This window comes from Trachemys scripta, chromosome 11 (genome assembly GCF_013100865.1).
Source record: "Trachemys scripta elegans isolate TJP31775 chromosome 11, CAS_Tse_1.0, whole genome shotgun sequence".
Classification (NCBI taxonomy): Eukaryota; Metazoa; Chordata; order Testudines; family Emydidae; genus Trachemys; species Trachemys scripta.
The window spans coordinates 10665108-10684754 of record NC_048308.1 but is presented as its reverse complement, the minus strand read 5'-3'; the positions used below and the strand labels follow the sequence as shown (position 1 = coordinate 10684754).

At 46.1% G+C, this 19647-nt stretch overlaps 1 protein-coding gene across 7 annotated transcripts in view; it reads right to left on the bottom strand.

Annotated features, from left to right (window-relative positions):
- KALRN (kalirin RhoGEF kinase) overlaps positions 1-19647 on the bottom strand; it is a 739094-nt gene that overhangs the window by 327629 nt on the left and 391818 nt on the right. For all 7 annotated transcript variants that reach the window (XM_034786199.1, XM_034786196.1, XM_034786193.1 and 4 more), the window contains exon 10: positions 504-626. In XM_034786199.1, the coding sequence (XP_034642090.1) occupies positions 504-626 (123 nt within the window). The remainder of the gene's footprint in view (positions 1-503; positions 627-19647) is intronic.

The following is a 19647-nucleotide window of genomic DNA, read 5'->3' as shown; positions in this document are numbered from 1 at the left end:
TCATCATTGCAACCACATCAGCTTCTCCTCTGTTCCTTCATTGGCTACCTCTCCAATTCTATTTCACATTCAAGTGCCTCATCATTAACTCCAAGGCCTGCATTACTCTTTCCCCATCTATACTTCTCATCTCTTGCTTCTCTTCTGTTCCCCATGATCTGCTCTCCTTATTTTGTCCTTTTCTCACTCAGAATAGCGCCATTTTCATGTTCCCTTTATGATGCCTTCCATTTCATGTGTGTGAGGAATCCTCCCCCATCAAATCCACTGCTGTGAAGAAATCTTCCAGTTCTGCTCTCAAGACAACCTTTCATTCTGAACTGAAAATCTGTGGGTGATAGATTTTAAACTTTGCAGGGTAAGATCCTTGTCCATTTCATGTGTTTGAGAAGAGTTACAGAGCTCTATAAATAACATTTGTTCTTAGGAGTCTATGAAAGGAAAACAATATCAGCATGAAGGTGCAAACTGTGCATATAACTTCCAGATTTTCAGCCTCTTACCTGTGCTACTTCTTCAAAATCATCATGTCTTTTCTGAAGGGCTCGTGCCCTGTGCAGAGATTTTCCCACTCCAGTGTGTTTACTAAGAAAGGCTTCCCCATGATTTTCGATCCAGTCCAATACCTGGGCACAAAAGAACATCCAATTATCTATTATGTCTCTTTATCACACAGAATTTCTCAGTAAATGGCTAAAATAGCTGAAAAAATTATTTGTGTATGTTTGCTATAGCAAAATACACTGGCATATGGCAGAGCCTAATCCAATCAGACTGAAGATATATTGTTTTTAGATGTTAGTGATAAATTACCATTATTGGAATGCCATTACCTGTTTATATGGGTTACACATAACATGATCATTTGAGAGAACATAAGTGTTTGCTTTTGAATAATTTAATCTGAGATTCTCTGAACTGCAGGGGTGGGGGGAAATGGGAAGTCTTTTACATCTGGTATCTTCCACTTGTTATACATGTGACATTCCACTCCATATTCTTTATGAAAATATGTTTATGATATGAATATGGCATAACTGAGATATACTTAATGCAAAATGGGTCATGTAAGATATCATTGGAAAGGTTATGATTTACTGAATGTGATTATACAATTTGTATGCCTGTATCATTTCTGTATCTGAAGTTAGGAATATTGACTATGTATCTGTGTTTCAACTAAGCTACTTTGGGTGATGCCCACTGCTAACACTTCAGGTACAACAATGGAAAAGCCAGACAGGGCTGATGACCCATCAGCAAGGACAATGGACTATGAAAAGACTTGGCCTTCTTGGGTCGCTCCATACTGTCATGGACGCTGTGATACTACAGACTCAGGTGGTCTTGTCACCTCATACTAAACATTACCTGGGACTTCTTGTAATTTTCCACTCAAAGGGAAGGGGGGGGTCAAATTTGGGGAACAAAAAGATCACTCCATGCATTAGCAGGGATGCCTAGAGCCCAAGACAGAAGATACTGGCTGAGTGTAGGAACCATTTGGCAAGTGTGGCTTTGGTGAAACCAGCTGTTACTGATTAAACTGAGATAACTGAAAAAATGAAAAATGAAAAAATGGAAGAAGGTGTGACTTTTATTCAGGCAAATGGAGCCATTTCATGAGTTAGCTGTATAGAATCTATAACACCTGGAGTTTCAGTTTTCCTTCCATTATATATTCTAAATGCCTCTTTATAACGAGATCCTCTATAGCTGCAATTTTATATGTACTGTCATCTTTCCTCTCTTCTTCCAATGATGGCAAGAACATTGTAATAATAATATTTAGCATTTACACAGTAGTTTTCATCCACAGAGTTCAAAGCACTTCAGAAAAGTGGGTACTGAAGCACCCTACCTCCTGCTGAGACAATATATAGTTGTCACAAATGCCATTTTGTGTATTAACTAGTAGGATTTGGGATTTTGAAAACAAAATTCCTATCCCTGCTTTTTCTTTTATGATCTACTCTGTTCCCATTTGCCTAGGTTATAGAACCTAACACATTCCTTTAATGATATGACAGTAACATAACACCTGGCCTGCTAAGAGCTTTTCTATGATATGTCTTGTTTGCATATAACTGGTAATAATAGTAATTATTGGAGGGTTGCCTGCTAGCACAGCTGTCATTATGACTCTATTAATACTTCCATTAACATTCTCTTCCCTTTTGTCAGGGGGTTTGCAACTTGTTATTAAAATTGGATTCAGGCTAAATCATGACTTAGAAGATCTCAACCCACGAGGTCACAGTCTCTTTTTTTAATAGAAAATTGTAAGCTGTAAAAATGTGATTTCCAATAAACTCACAAATGGCTTCAATTTTTTGGGCAACTTTTTCATATTTACAGCATCAAAAGTAATTTTTAAAACTATATATATATATATAGCATTTTTCATCCTGCAGAGGGGCTGCTTTAATCACTATTGAAATGTTTCCATTTCTGGTATGGGATACCTTCTTTTTTAGGCAACTCACATCAATAGTGTACAACAATTTAAGACAGGAAATGAAAAATACAACACCCACTTTAAATTGTAGATGGAATCCAAGTAGGCAACATATGTTTACCTAATAGGGGCAGGGCACTGATACAAATTATGATATTCCTGCAAAAAGGGACATAGGATATTTAATCCATAACTAGTAACGACATTGGTTTTGCATCTCATCCACACAGCACAGAGCTCCCTAATGCCAGGCTGTGGCATTGATTCAATACTAACTTACAGGGGAGGGTGCCATTTGCTGAATTGCCACACCACTTCCGGCAGTATTGGGAGGTTTCCTTTGAGGTCCCCTCTCTAAGTGCTGCCCTGGCCCAACACTACTTAGCGCGTGAGATCAGATAAAATCACACCTCAGGATAATGAGGTTGTACGTCCACTTCATAAATCAAAACAAGGTGAACAGTTCAGCTAAAATCTATTAATCATTCACTAACGATATACGCCTCAGTGCCCTATTTGTCGACTCCCCTCCCAACTATCTCCATCCTTTTTCTATGCTGCCTCTGTGCCTGGAATGCCCTTCCTAAACAAATTCCCTAGACCACCTTCCCTTCATGAAGTATCTGACACAATTTCTTCCTTAGGACCTATTTCTACCATAATGTCCAAAAGAAATGAGTCAAATAAGATTTCTATTTAAAACATAATAACTTGCTCTGTCACACTTTTGTGGACCTATTCTGCACCAACCAAAGTCCATCTATTTAAGGTACTTAGCTGGCCCCCTTACCATCGTACCTAAATGCCTCGCAATCTTTAATATATTTATCCTCACAACAACCTTGTGAAGTAGGGAAGTGCTATTATCCCCCATTTTACAGAGGGAGAAGTGAAGTACACAGAGCCTAAGGCCAGATCCTCAAAGGCATTTAGGCACCTAACTCCCACTGAAATCAGTTAGGCCTACACAATGACCTAAGAGAGGAGTAAGAAGGAGGGCATGTCTCACGCCCTTGCATGGGTGTGGAGCCTGAGTCACAATCTAATTATATATAAAGGGCAAAGTATTATTTATAAATACTAATATTAAGGGAGGGCTGGTTGATTTCAATGGGAGTTGGGTTCCTAAATATTTTTGAAGGTCTGGGTTTCAGTGACTTGCCCAAAGCCACAAAAGAAATCTGTGGCAGAGAAGGAAATTGAGCCTAGGTCTCCTGAGTTCTAGGCTAGAATCCTAAGTAGTGGGCCATCCTTTACTATTATTATTAATAATTAATACTTTACCCTTATATATAATGCCTTCCATCTGATAAGCTCACAGCTGCTTACAAGCATTAAAATATTAAACCTATCACCAAGCCTGTGATGTACAGGAATTATTATACTCAGTGTACAAAGGGGGAAACTGAGGCATGGGACAGTTGAGTGGTAGCCTTAGTTTCTACATCAGAGGCCTAATTTCCAGCAGTGCAGAGCACTCACAATCCAACTGAAAACAGTAGGAGATGCAGATGCTCAGACTTCTGAATATCATGCCCCAAGTCTGCAGCAGACCCAGTCCTGTGACTTAGCCACAAGAACAACCTTGAAAGGTCATCATTCAAATAAAACCATCAGCACTTGTAAACATTTATCTGTCTGTGGTCTTGGAGAGACCACAGTTTTTCTTATGCCGAGAAAAGGAAATGACTCCAGAATCACCGATTGCAGTGTGATAAGTGCTGTTGAATGTTGATTTTTTAAATTGAGATCACAGTACTTATGACTGATTCTGTTGCTGAAAACGAATGACCAGATTTATAGCTGAAAAGCAAAATTATAGTGATTTAGTTCAAATAATTTAATTATTCCTTAGAACTACATATGACTTTTTGTATATTTTGAGAGTGCTGTCAAAAAGTGCAGAGTTCAACATTTATTCCAGTTTATGTTTTTGATTTTATAACTGTCCTCCATATTCCAAATATATTTTAAATTCACCAAGAAAAATATTACATGCCATGAATCATAATAATGATAATCGTTTCGGGTGAGGTGACTAGTTATAGGATATTGTCAGGGCCATTATTTGAAACATGAAGTAATTATTTAACCCCCCAAATGTTTCTTTAATTATCTCTTGCCAGTGAGGATTACGCTGATATTTGATCTAGACTGCAAGCTCTTCAGGACAGGAACTCTCGCTGACAGTGGTGCCTGATCCAGATGTGGATACTACTGCAATAATTATTCTAAAGAACCATAGTGCTGATGCACATTTTATGAAGCCACAGAAGTCTCCAATATAGACTGCTGGGTTATCCTGTGGGTTCAACTCAGACTTCAGAATGCCTGTTAGAAAATACAGTGCTGCATTAGTGAAAGTCTAGTTGGTTTCTCACTTTAGGCACAGGCCTGAGTAGAGGGCAGCATGTAAGGGGCACTGCCTAGGAAGCATTGTGACTCATACACACACCTGGGAGTCAGAATGCTGCCTCCCCTGCTTCTTCCTTGCTCGTGGTATAGTACATTAAGGTACTAATTTCCCAGTAGTCTATCCCTGCAGCAATTTACAACACCCCCCCGCCACCCATGTTGGCACAGCTACTCTGGTTAGAAAGTAAAATGGTACAGCCAAGGTTCCTTTGTTCCCCCACCCCTTTCCTAAGCACCTGCACAATGGAAGGGAATAAGAGTGTATCCCTGCTTATCCCTACATACCCAGACTCAGGGCCCAGGTGGCCTGCAAAAGAGCATAAGCGAGGTGTGACAGGTGTCTAGCGTCCTTGCATGGGTGCAGCCTCTGAGTCACAATCTAATCTGTATACATTTAATATTCATATTAAACAGGGCTCAGAACTGTTTGTTAGGAATCAGTGTTAGGATGTTAACAGCAGGAGAGCATGAACCATACACAAGCATCACTTCTGAGGACAGCTGTATCCTTTGGCAGAAATGCTGCGGAGGGAGGAGGGGAGACACACACACACAAATAATAGAAAACACCACTCTCAAAAATTGATTTTTTACAATTCCCTTATTTTAAAGAAGAAAAAAAAAAAGGAGTACAATTTTCATTTGTTTTCTACACAAATCACATTCTTTTTTCCTCCTGGCAAGCACTGATTTTGCACTGAACAGAACAGAACAGAATGCCTTGGATCAGCCAGAAAGCCCAGCCACCAATGAAATGAAACAAAACTACACTCAATAAATGGATGAAAACATTGTTTGGGCCAGATTCTCCTTCACAGACTGCAGTGTAAATATACTGATATTAGTGGACTGCTCCTTATTTACACCAAGGCACATAATGTTAGCCAATACATTTCTGTTAGCCATGGTACACACCACATAAATAGGTATTGTGTGTATGGTATCAATATAATATAAATTATATACATGGCATTGGGAAGTTATGTCACCTGAATGTATTATGCTCTTCCCACAATTCTGTTCACCCATGTCAAGTATCCCATAATATTTTGCAAAGCTGAAATCAGCTTTGGCCTTAGAAAATAGGAAGTCTGTCAAAGCTAAGACACAGGAATGGGGAGTCCTTGCACAGGATAGGATGCACCTCTGTGTCCAGCTGGTTTGGAGTGTAGCATCCAAAACACAGATAAGAAAAGTACAGAACAAAACAACAATTTAAGGAACAGTTAAGAATTGGTGGGCTGGATTTAAGTGACATATAAAGAGTTTTGTAGCTTGTAAAATCATACTATAAATACTACTAGCTGAAATACATATCTTTGAAGCACCCCTTCTGTGTAAGGTGAATATACTGTGAGAATTCATTTCCTGGAACGAGGGTATGTATATCTCCTTTTTGTAGTGTACTGCTTTGTCTTTAGACAACAAATATGGCTAAGTTCAGTTATCTGGTCTCTTGAGAATTTTTCGGAACAAACCACAAATGTAGTCAAACGACTGGCTATCCCTTTTAGTCAATAATAAAATGGAAGGAGAAATAGATCTATTGTATTTATCCTTGATATTAGGGCCAAACTGAGTCCTGTGGTAAGCGAGCACAGCTCTGAAACAAGCCCTGCATCTCAGATACAAATATGTGACGCTAAAAGGAAAAAGACTTGAGAAGGGCATAGAAGCCACCCACACACAATCAGAGTCAGAGAGCACCGCTATCACCCTAGATAAAGCAGAAGAGATGGGTAATCTGTTGATTTTTAAAAGCAGGAATTAGATGGACAGTGTTTTGTCAATAATGACGGGGCAATCTAAGTTCTGCATTTGACAATGACCTGCATTTAACAATGTTTAGTTTCTCCTAAATGGAATGACCCACTGAGGAAGTGACTTGACTGTGGCAATCATCTGGTTTGGGGCTTAATCATTAATCTTTGCCAACTACAAGATACACCGTTGTTGCCACAGTGATTCTAAAACCAGGCTACCTTCAAATTGAAAATAAAATGACACAATTTTACATTAAAAAAAATAAAGATCCAGTTTTTAGATCTCAGGTACAAAGGTGAAAATCTGGAGTAATTCAATTGTGGTTGAATTAATCCAGTAGCAAATCCACTGGGGGTGGAATAATCCCAGAACAACTTCAGTGGTGTACAGAGGATTCTAACACGTTGTGAGTGAGGTCCCAATTCAACAAGGTATTTAAGCATGTGCCTAACTTTAAGCACATCACTAGCCTCATTGGCTTCAACGTTAACCAGGACGAAACTCCTCACTTAAAGTCATCCCGGTTAACGTCGTTTCGTTGTTACGTTGCTGATCAATTAGGGAACATGCTCTTTTAAAGTTGTGTAATGCTCCCTTCTAACCTCGTTTGGCAGCCGCCTGCTTTGTCTACTGCTTGCAAGAAGAGCAGCCCCTTGCAGCTAGCTGGTGGGGGGTTGGAACCAGGGTGGACCGGCAGCCCCCTATCAGCTCCCCACTCCCCTAAATTCCCTGTGCAGCAGCTGCCTGCAGTTCAGCTGTGTCCCTCCCCACACTGCCATGTGCTGCTCCTGCCCTCTGCCTTGGAGCTGCTCCTCAAGACTCCTGCTGTGCCCGGGGGGAGGGAAGGAAGAGGGTGGCTAATGTCAGGGTGTCCCTCTCCCCCCTGCTCCTGCACCCCACTTACCCCATCTTCCATAGAGCAGGACTCAGGATGGAGGGAGCTTGCAGCAGCTGGGGTCTCAGCAAGCTGATCTAATTAACAAGGCAGTGTACTTAAGGGAAATGTGCATATCTCCCTCCATTCCTGCTGCCTTGCAGAGTGAGAGCGTTAACCCTTGAGGGCTCAGCCAATTGCTAGTTCATCATTTAGCAGTAAGGGAAATATCCCACCCTCTGACTCCTCCACCTCAACCAAGCTTCACAATCATCATCACTGTGTACCAGTATTAAATTGTTTGTTTAAAACTTATACTGTGTGTGTGTGTGTGTGTGTGTGTGTGTGTATATATATATATATAATATAGTCTTTTGTCTGGTGAAAAAATTTTCCCTGGAACCTAACCCCCTCATTTACATTAATTCTTATGGGGAAATTGGATTCGCTTAACGTTGTTTCAATTAAAGTCGCATTTTTCAGGAACATAACTACAACGTTAAGTGAGGAGTTACTGTAGTTGGGTAATTCCAAGGCCTTGTGTATTTAAAATACTTCAAAAAACCCTTCCTTTGCTAACGTCACTTTTTGTAACTTTGATGCATAATATACTAGCTCAGTGGTTCTTGTTCCAGAATATATTTTCCTGGGTATTTTGCATTTCATGTTTATTATAAATGTTTTATTCTGCTTAACAGTGGCAAAACTTGATCTGTTCTGTCAAAGCCTTTCAAAATGTACACAACCCGAGATAACAATACTTACTGGTTGGGTGAAACTTTATAGATGCAACAACCAGCCTGTGAAATCTTTTGCCAGAAGATAAATACTTTGTCATCATAAAGTACAAGGTATAGGGAACTACAAAAAGTGTGTGTTTGTGTGTATGTAAAAGACGGTTACTCACCGTTGTAACTGTTGTTCTTCGAGATGTGTTGCTCATATCCATTCCATTAGGTGTGTGCGCGCCGCGTGCACGATCGTCGGAAGATTTTCTACCCTAGCAACACCGGCGGGTCGGCTGTGGAGCCCCCTAGAGTGGCGCCTTCATGGCGCTGAATATATACCCCAGCCGACCCGGCGCCCCCTCAGTTCCTTCTTGCCAGCTACTCCGACAGTGGGGACGGGGGGCGGGTTTGGAATGGATATGAGCAACACATCTCGAAGAACAACAGTTACAACGGTGAGTAACCGTCTTTTCTTCTTCGAGTGCTTGCTCATATCCATTCCATTAGGTGACTCCCAAGCCCAACTTAGGTGGTGGGGTCGGAGTGAGACATTACTGTGTGCAAAACCGCAGATCCGAAAGCAGCATCGTCCCTGGACTGCTGCACTAGTGCATAGTGAGCTGTAAACGTGTGGACTGATGACCAAACCGCCGCTCTACAAATGTCCTGTATCGGAACATGTGCCAGGAAAGCAGTCGAGGAGGCTTGGGCCCTCGTGGAGTGAGCGGTGAGGTGCGGTGCTGAGACACCTGCCAGGTCATAGCAAGTCCGGATGCAGGACGTAATCCAGGAGGATAGGCGTTGTGAGGAGACCGGTGAGCCTTTCATTCGGTCGGCCACTGCAACGAAGAGTTGCGTCGTCTTTCTAAAGTGCTTTGTGCGGTCAATATAGAAGGCCAGGGCCCTTCTTACGTCCAGGGAATGCAAACGTTGATCCTGGCGAGTGGCATGTGGTTTGGGATAAAAGACCGGGAGAAATATGTCCTGGTTGATATGAAATGGAGAAACCACCTTAGGGAGAAAGGCAGGATGTGGACGAAGCTGCACTTTATCCTTATGGAAAACTGTATAAGGGGGCTCGGATGTAAGTGCCCTGAGTTCAGAAACTCGCCTTGCTGAGGTGATGGCTACGAGGAAGGCTGTCTTCCAGGACAGGTACAAAAGTGAACAGGTGGCTAGTGGTTCGAATGGAGGACCTGTGAGTTTGGAGAGAACCAGATTAAGGTCCCACGTCTGGACGGGCTGACGCTGTTGTGGGTACGTCCGGTCTAAGCCCTTGAGGAATCTAACGACCATCGGGTTAGAGAATACCGAGGACGCGAGTTCCCCCGGGTGAAAGGCTGATATAGCAGCCAGGTGAACTCTGATTGAAGATATCGCCAACCCTTGCTGTTTTAGGGAGAGGAGATATTCCAATATGAGAGGAATGGGTGCCTGCAACGGGGACGTGGCTCGTTGTTCGCACCAACAGGAGAATCGCTTCCACTTGGCCAAGTATGTGGTTCGTGTTGAGGGCTTCCTACTGCTCAGCAGAATCTGTTGGACAGAGTGCGAGCACTGCTGCTCTGCCTGGGTGAACCATGGAGCAGCCACGCTGTGAGGTGGAGTGATTGCAGGTCGGGGTGACGCAGCCGACCGTGGTCCTGAGATATGAGATCCGGACATAATGGAAGCGGGATCGGTGTCTGAACCAAGAGTTCCAACAGTGTGGTGTACCAATGTTGTCTCGGCCACGCTGGAGCGATCAGAATTACCTGTGCCTGGTCTCTGCGCAATTTGAGCAGTACCTTGTGGACCAGAGGAAACGGAGGGAAGGCATAAAACAGGTGGTCTTTCCAGGGAAGGAGAAACGCATCCGAGAGGGAGCCCGGAGCTCGACCTTGTAGGGAGCAGAACACGTGGCACTTCCTGTTGTCTCGAGATGCAAACAGGTCTATCTGGGGAAACCCCCACCTCTGGAAGATGGAATGTATGATGTCCGGACGGATAGACCACTCGTGCGTCTGGAAGGACCTGCTGAGTCGGTCCGCTAGAGTGTTCTGGACTCCAGGGAGGAACGATGCCGTGAGATGGATTGAGTGGGCGATGCAGAAGTCCCACAGGCGAATGGCCTCTTGGCATAGAATTGACGAACGTGCTCCTCCTTGCTTGTTGATGTAAAACATGGCCGTGGTGTTGTCGATGAGAACTAACACACAGCGGCCACGTAGGAGATTGAGGAATGCCTGGCACGCCAGGCGCACCGCCATCAGTTCCCGAACATTGATGTGCAGGGCTAACTGGGATGCAGTCCACAGGCCTTGGGTATGGTGTTCGTTGAGATGGGCGCCCCAACCCAGAGATGACGCGTCTGTGACCAGGTGCAGAGAGGGTTGTGGGGCGTGAAATGGCATCCCCTCGCAAACCACATTGTGATCTAGCCACCAGGTGAGGGAGGCCAGGACCGAGTTCGGGACCGTGACCACCATGTTCAGGCTGTCCCGATGTGGACGGTATATTGATGACACCCAGGTTTGAAGTGGGCGAAGCCGAAGTCTGGCATGCCTGGTTACGTGCGTGCATGAAGCCATGTGACCCAGCAGGGTAAGGCACGACCTCACCGTGGTAGTTGGGAAGGCCTTGAGCCCTTGAATGAGGTTCGTGATGGTGCCAAAGCGGTTGTCTGGCAGGATGGCTTGTGCACGTCTGGAGTCTAGAACTGCGCCGATGAATTCTATTCTCTGGGTAGGTTCTAGAGTGGATTTGTCTTTGTTGAGTAGGATGCCCAACTCGTTGAATGTGTGCACTATTCTGTGGACGTGAGCTTGAACTTGCTCCTTGGTGCGACCGCGCACCAGCCAGTCGTCTAGGTACGGGAACACCTGTATCCCTTGCCGACGAAGGTACGCTGCCACGACAGCCATACATTTCGTGAACACTCTTGGGGCCGAGGATAGGCCGAAGGGAAGGACTGCAAATTGGTAGTGCACCGTGTTTACCACGAATCGCAGGAAGCGTCTGTGAGGTGGGTAAATTGAGATGTGAAAGTATGCGTCTTTCATGTCGAGGGCGGCGAACCAGTCTCCAGGATCGAGGGAAGGGATAATGGCCCCCAAAGAGACCATGCGGAACTTCAACTTTACTACGAATTTGTTGAGTCCGCGCAAGTCCAAGATGGGTCGCAGACCCCCTTTGGACTTGGGAATCAGGAAGTAGCGGGAATAAAATCCCTTGCCCCTTAACTCTATCGGAACCTCCTCTATGGCCTCCATGGCCAGGAGCGTAGAAACCTCCTGCATAAGAAGTTGCTCGTGAGAAGGGTCCCTGAAGAGGGACGGGGAAGGGGGGTGGGAGGGGGGGATAGAAGAAAACTGGATAGTGTATCCCCTTTCCACCGTGCGGAGGACCCAACGGTCCGAAGTTATAAGGGACCAAGCACGGTGGAAGTGGGAGAGACGATCCCGAAAGGAGGGGGCTGGATCCTGGGGGATGACTGGTGCACCGTCCTCGACCGCACCTTCAAAAGTTTTGTCTGGGGCCTGAAGGTGGTCTAGGTGGCCCCTGGTTCTGGCCGGGTTGAGGGCCGGTCCACCTTCTCCTACCACCTCGCCCTCGCCTCCGGGCCGAGTCTTGTCTCTGACGAGGCGGGGGGGGGGGGTAGAAGCGCTGAGGCTGCGGCCTAAATGGTCTGCGCTGAGGGCCCACAACATGCATCCCCAGGGAGCGCATGATTGTTCTCGAGTCCTTGAGGCTCTGCAGGCGAGAGTCCGTCTTGTCTGAGAACAAACCATGTCCCTCAAAGGGCAGATCTTGTAGGGTTTGCTGCAGCTCCGGAGGCAAACCCGAAACTTGAAGCCAGGAGATCCTCCGCATAGCGATACCCGAAGCCATGGTCCTCGCAGCCGAGTCTGCTATGTCCAAGGAGGCCTGCAAGGAGGTCCGAGCCACCTTCTTACCCTCCTCTACCATGGCTCCAAACTCTTCCCTGGACTCTTGGGGAATCAACTCCTTAAACTTCCCCATGGAGTTCCAGGAGTTAAAATTGTAGCAGCTCAGTAGTGCCTGTTGGTTCGCCGCTCTAAGTTGCAGCCCTCCGGCTGAATAAACCTTACGGCCAAACAAATCGAGCCGTTTAGCCTCTTTTGATTTTGGCGCTGCAGCCTGCTGGCCGTGGCGCTCTCGTGCGTTCACTGATGCCACCACCAGTGAACACGGTTGGGGGTGGGTATACAAGTACCCGTAGTCCTTCGACGGGACAAAGTATTTCCGTTCCACCCCTCTCGCTGTGGGTGGGATAGAGGCAGGAGTTTGCCATATCGTATCCGCATTGTTTTGTATCGTGCGGATCAGGGGTAACGCTACCCTCGATGGGGCATCCGCTCCGAGGATATTCACTATCGGGTCGTGCACCTCCACTATCTCCTCCGCCTGCAGGTCCATATTACGGGCCATCCTGCGCAGAAGATCCTGGTGAGCCCGAAGATCTATTGGAGGTGGGCCCGTGCACGATGTGCCCGCCACTGCCTCGTCCGGCGAAGAAGAGGAAGATGCCTCCGGTGGAACAGGATCCAAGGGCTGGTCCTGGTCTCCCTGTTCCTGGGCCGGAGCATCACCTGCGCCTGGGTCCGGGGCGTCAGGCGGTGCGGACACGGAAGCCTCCATGTCCCCTGGCGGAGGCCGAGAGATGGTGGACTCCGGGGCCCTTCTAACGGAATGACCCGAGCGAGAGGTCGAGGGTATTGGAGCCCCTTGCTCCTGATGGTACGCCCACGGGGTCCAGAACGACCAATGAGATGGGCCATGAGAATGGTCCTCTGTCATCTCCCGCCAATGGCCCAAGTCCTGTTCCTCGGCTTGCCCTTGAGGGGGATATGCCGATCTCGAGAGGTCCTCCGAGGAGTGGGATACCGATCTCGATGGCCACGGCGGTGCCGAGAGCGTCGAGACGATTCCCGTGGGCTGCGGTGCCGCACGGTGCCAGTCCGGAGATGATCTATCTCTACGCGGTGCCGGCGATCGGTGCCGGGACCGCGACCGGTGCCGATGACCTCGTCGGTGCCGGGAGTCAGATCTGGACCTCGACGAGGACCTGGAGTATGCCCGGTGCCGGGAGCGGCCTCTCGACGTCGAGCGTCGACCGTAGCGGTGCCGAGAACTACGTCTCGACGTCGATCGGTGCCGACGATCATAGCGGCGCCGAGACGTAGAGCGGTGCCGCGAAGAAGATCTTGGCCGCGAGTACGACCGGTGCCGAGGCGATATTCGGTGCCGGGACTGCGAGCGGCGTGGGGACCTGCTTCGGGACCTGGATCGGTGCCGAGGTTCCAGCCCTTGTGATGGAGGGCGGATCAGTGCAGGTTTCCCTCTCGACTGGACCGGGCGAGTCAACGGTGCCGTCGGTGCCGGTGGTTGAGGCGGTGCCGGCTCCGTGAGAGCTATTAAGTCTCTCGCCGCCGTGAAGGTCTCTGGAGTCGACGGGAGGCATTGTATCACCGCCGGCCTCGGTGGAGACGCTATCTGCACCGGACTCAACGGCCTCGGCGCCGGAGTCGACGGTGCTGGAGGCACCTGTTTCCGGTGCTCCACCGGCGGACGCGGCTCTACCCCCGGCACTGGGGGAGCCGGCGTCTTCGGCGCGGAGGTCCCCGTCTTATGGGCTTTTTTATGCCCCGGGGATAATGACCGGCGTCGAGGCACTTGCTGTGCTTGCAGTGCCGACGAGGTCCGGTGCCGGGGCGGCTTGTCCGACACCACTCGCGTGGTCGTCATGGCCGGTGCCGCCGGAGCACTGCGCACCGAGGTGCTGGGTGCCGGGGCCTGACTTGTAGATGGAGCGTCTGGACTAAGTGCCGCCTCCATCAGGAGTTGCCGGAGCCGAAAGTCCCGCTCCTTCTTGGTCCTGGGTCTGAAGGCCTTACAGATCTTGCACTTATCTGTTTGATGGGACTCTCCCAGGCACTTCAGACAGGAGTCGTGCGGGTCGCTCGTGGGCATAGGTTTAGCGCAGGAGGCGCACTGCTTGAAGCCGGGAGCTTTGGGCATGAGCCCGAGCCCGCGGCCGGGGGAGAAAGGGGGAGACGACCCCCTTAGTCCCCTGGACTATTATAACAACTAAAACAACTTTGAAACTACTAACTATTTAACTACAAACGTTAGAACTATAACTATAACTACAACTATGAACAACAAACAAAGCTAGGGAGAGTGGAGGACAGCTATGCCGCGCTCCACAGTTCCAACGACCGTCAGGGGCGGTAAGAAGGAACTGAGGGGGCGCCGGGTCGGCTGGGGTATATATTCAGCGCCATGAAGGCGCCACTCTAGGGGGCTCCACAGCCGACCCGCCGGTGTTGCTAGGGTAGAAAATCTTCCGACGATCGTGCACGCGGCGCGCACACACCTAATGGAATGGATATGAGCAAGCACTCGAAGAAGAACACAAGGCTCAAAGTTTGTGTGTGTTTTTTTGGGAGGGGGAGGCAGTCCTAGAAGCCACTGTCCTCCTGGGGAGGTAGAAAGAGAAAGGGAGGGTCACTAAGGGGCAGCCTGACCCTGAATAAGTTGGCACAGGCAGCTAGATCTATCGCCAAACATCAGGCCCTGAGAGGGATATGATATCACTGATGGTACCGATGAAGACAAAACAAATATTAAGAAACAGAACAGAAAAAAAATCAAGGAGGTTTAATAAATCCTAATCCTATTTAATGACTAATAATGCAATCCAAGTCCAATTTAATTAAAATAAAATTTCTTTTGTTGTATTTAAAACCATTGCTGGAAATAGATTTCTTTTCCCACCTATCCCTGGCTTTGTCACAGCAGGGTAATGTCAAGTAAAGGTCTAGCTGAGAAAATACATCTAAATACAAAGGAATTTATCCTCTGGCTTTTCCTGCCATTATTAATTGCTTAGAATAGAACCAAAAACAAAACTAAGATAATCTCACTGATTGTCTTTATCAAAGGGTAATAACTAAGAGCATTTTTATTTTGTTTCCAACCTTTTGTTTTATTTTAAAAGAGGCAGCGAACCAAATTCTGATCTAATTTACAATGCTGTAAAACAGGAGTATCTTCCTTTACTTATTGCAGATTTACACCAGGATAAATGAGTTCAGAATTTGGTCCACTGAATACATATCCTGGGCCATCCCCCATTAAAATCAATAGCAAAACTCATATGGGGCAGGACTGGGCCCCTAATGTTTGTCAGAGGTCTCCAAATGGCAGCTTTGGAGACAGAAGTCCTCTATCCAACAGAACAGGGGTAGCACAGGCTGAAGCAGTGCAAGCTTCCCCTCTACCACACCATTTTTTTCAGTTGCCAATTTGTGAGCAAATTTACTGCGCATGAAAGTGAGTTACAAATAGCACAAGTTAATGTAGACAAGTGGCCCGTTAATGCACAGATTATTGGTTTCAGCAGGGATTTATCTCATTTTCTCTACTGACCAGAAATCAACAGAATTTAGGTGCCAAAAAACCTTTGAGGATCTGGCCTTGATCCACAGGTAAAAGGTTAATGTTCTAATCAGTCGTGTTCCCCACACCTGCCCTATTAATTTGTGGGCACTTCCATTCCACTCACAATCATAAATTATTGGAACACCTCACAAAAATTAACTGATTTATTCCTTAATATCCTACACAGAATTTTAATTAATCGCCTACATTTAAATTAGCCATCTATGGAATCTGACTGTTCTTTGTTCAGCACTCTGTCCACCCATTTGTGACATTAGCAGTCTGGACCTTCGGAAGGGGCTGATATAATTCAAGGAATACAATTATATTAAAATGCTGGTAAAACATCAATTTCTCCCCCTAAAAAAGAGCCATAACCTGCTTTAAAATAAACACTCAAACCCAGAAAAAATAAACACCCAATCTCTGTATTAAAAAGCACAAAATACAGCCACTCAGTCAGTGACAAACGATTACCCACCAATCGACATGACTTCTGCCTATTTAATTAGAAAATAATAGGCTTGCCAATACTGGATCCAGTATTGCTAAATATGAGTTCTTAGTTCCATCTCAAAGAAAATGTCAGCCAATCACCCTTTTCTAAATTTAAATACATGAGGTCAAATCATTGAAGTCAATGGAAGTACTTGATTTATACCATCTGGAGATCTGGCCTGGTGTACTTCAGTATAATGAAGCTGGCTGGCTGATAATTTTTGGAGGTGGAACTAAGTCACTAGAGCTATACTAATTAAACACCAGCTAAGGATTAGACCCATGATTATGATCTTTGATATTTCTCCAGACTTCTCTAAACCTTACTGGTGGACTTGTTCTTTCTACTTATTCATTCAAAATGAATTATATTATCATTATCTCCCCTAAAACATAAAACTGTGGGGTGCCCTCAGTTGTCATCCCTAGGACTTCTCTAAACCTTACTGGTGGACTTGTTCTTTCTACGTATTCATTCAAAATGAATTATATTATCATTATCTCCCCTAAAACATAAAACTGTGGGGTGCCCTCAGTTGTCATCCCTAGGACACCGAGATGAGTTCTTGTGATATAAGGGAGAAAGGAAAGCAAATACCTGACAAAATGAAGTTGCTAGTAAGATTGAAGACAGGAAAGCAGAGCCTGTGAGGCATCATCCCCTTCCTCTTGAGATGGTGCCTCTCCACATGAATAGAAGACTCTGTCTTTGGGAGAGCAGTGGCTGGCTGGAGTAGGAGAAACCCAGAGGTGGCTGCTTTACATCCTATTCCCCCCTCAGAAACTGACAGATTTTCAAAAAAAATAATAATAAAAAAATCCACCTGCAGTTAACAGCACTCTATAGCTTCTCACAGAGGGGGTGTGCTGCACAATCACTAGAAGCAATGCTTCTGAGCTGTCCATACTTCCAGGGGGAAAAGTCAAGGAGCAGCATGGAGGGAGGGCCATGTCCACTACTAACCCAATTCCCTGAAGTGTATGCTGTCAGAAACTATGATGGGGGTAGTCAGGCTTACTGCTCAGAGCCATGGCAGTCAGGCCTATTGCTCGAAGCTAGGGGGGTCACAGCTGGAAGCAGGAGTTCAGAGCAGGGTTGGAACAAGGCTGGAGTAAGAGCAAGACTGGAATGGGACTAGGAACAGGTATTGAACAATAGTATGGCTGGAACAGGCCTAGGAACAAGGCTGGAGCAGGCTAAAGCTTGTGGAATCTGTTACTATCAGGCACAGGAAAGTTCCAAGCCATGCAGTGATGTTGAGCAGACTGAGCTGCTGTTTCTCCTGTGAAACTTACATACCTGCTTTGAGTCACCAGACCAGCTCCTGGCCTGTGGATTGGCTGGAGCCTAGCACAGAAATGACTCATCAATGCATGTGGCTTAATCAGGCTCTAGTTGAAGGATGACTCATCATCCCCTTACACGAACCCCATCCCCTACCCTGATGACACTTTCCCAGTGTCCTTGGACCCAGCTTTTCAGGGTTCAATTAACTGAATTCTCAAAGGAGGTCAAGTGCATGTATGTTACCAGCTGGTTTCCATGAACGGTTGGCTGGATCATACCCTTCCCCGTCCATGAAGTACATTAGTTGTCCTCAGAGGAATGTAGAGTCCAGGATCTGTCTCACCACATATTCTTCCTGCCCCTGAACCATGATGGGGAGTGGATGTGCTTGTGTTGTCCAGGAAAGACACTGTCCACATATTTATTTAACAAGGAAACATGGAATATTGGGTGTATCTTCATGGCACATGGTAGCTAAAGCTTGAAGATCACTGGCTTAATCTGTTGAATGATCCAAAATGAGCCAAGGTAATGGTGGTCTAGTTTCCTTGAGGGTCGAGAGGTATCCAAGGATTGGGTCGAAAGCCATACCCTGTCTCTGACTGCCATGGGAGGATGGTCCTGTCGATGAAGATCAGCATATTGTTTGTAGCCCTAGTTGGCTGAGTTTAAGTGTGATTTTAATTCCTTTAGAATGTGGTGGAGGTGTTGACCCAAATCAAAGGCCACAGGGACACAGGAGGTTGGTGGTACAGATTGGTGAAATTGGGAGTAGAAGCCATAACTGGAATAGAAGAGACTTTGGTGGGTTGATCTGCGATCTGAGTTATTGTAAGCAAATTTGCAGAAAGGCAAAAGTTGGAACACCAGTCATCATAATGGTACTTGATGAAGCAATGGAGATATTGTTCTAGAATTTGGTTTACCCATTCTGTTTGTCCATCCATCTGGAGGTGGTAAGCAGAGGAAATGAGAAGGGTGACTTCCAGGAATTTGAACAATTTTGTCCAAAAGGGGGAGGCAAATTGTGGCCCACAATCATACGTAATGTGAGCTGATAACCCATGGAGCTTGCAGATGTAGTCAAAAAATAAATAAGCCATCACTTCTGACAAGGCATAAAATGCACCATTTTGGTGAGGAGGTTGACAATGACCAGTATAGCTATGCAACCCTAAGAGTGGGGAGATCAGTGATGAGGTCCATTGAGACAGATGCCTAACATTGGGGTAGGGTTGGAAGCAGGATCAGAGCACCTGGAGGTTTGCCATGACATCTGGCCATACGCCTCACAGGAAACAATGTAAGATTTGATAGATCAGAACAGTTTTTGGCCACCAAAAACTGCAAGAGATCAGCTTCACCGTCTTCCAGTACCCACAGTGGCTTCACAGTGGGGAATCATGGCATAGCCAGAGTATGGCTAAACAGGGTGGTCTGTCGGGGACATAAATGTAAGCCTTAAAACCTGAGTATCTAGTTTTTAACTGAGAAGTTTCAGTCAGAATTGGCTAACATCCATGTCATCACAAGTGGATCATTGGGCAGTGAGGAATTTAGAAGGCCAAAAGATAAATGTTATCCAGAACATTTACAAAATGGCAAGGCTTCAGTATAGGGATAGGTTCAGGAGGGTTATCCCTCTTATCTGGGTGCTCACCCTTGCAGGATAGCACATCAGGTTTGCTATTTTAGGTTCCAGGACAGTAGGTCAGGGTGAAGTTTAATCTAGAAAAGAAAAGGGACCAATGTATCTGATGTTGATTGGGGGCTGTGGCAGTTCCTTATGATCTGTGAATGCCTGGACTGGAAATCATGTGCCTTCTAGGTTGTGGTGCCATTCCTGTAATGCAGCCTTGATGACCAGTAACACCTTAACTTAGATTTTGTAATTTTGTTCCTCGGGTGTCAGTTTCCTAGAATAGAAAGCTCATAGGTGGAGGTCATTTGAGGGCTCATGTTACTAAGATAACACTGGCCCGATCACATAATTAGAGACATCTGTTTCGACAACAAAAGGGTCTCAGTGGATGAGGCAGAAGTAAACACTTTCCTCAGATGATCAAAAGCCAGTTAGGCTTTCAGTGTCCAGGCAAAAGTGGAGTTCTTCCATCGCAGCTGGGTAATTAGGAACATAACTTGTGAGAGCTCTTTTATGAATTGTCTAGAAAAGGCA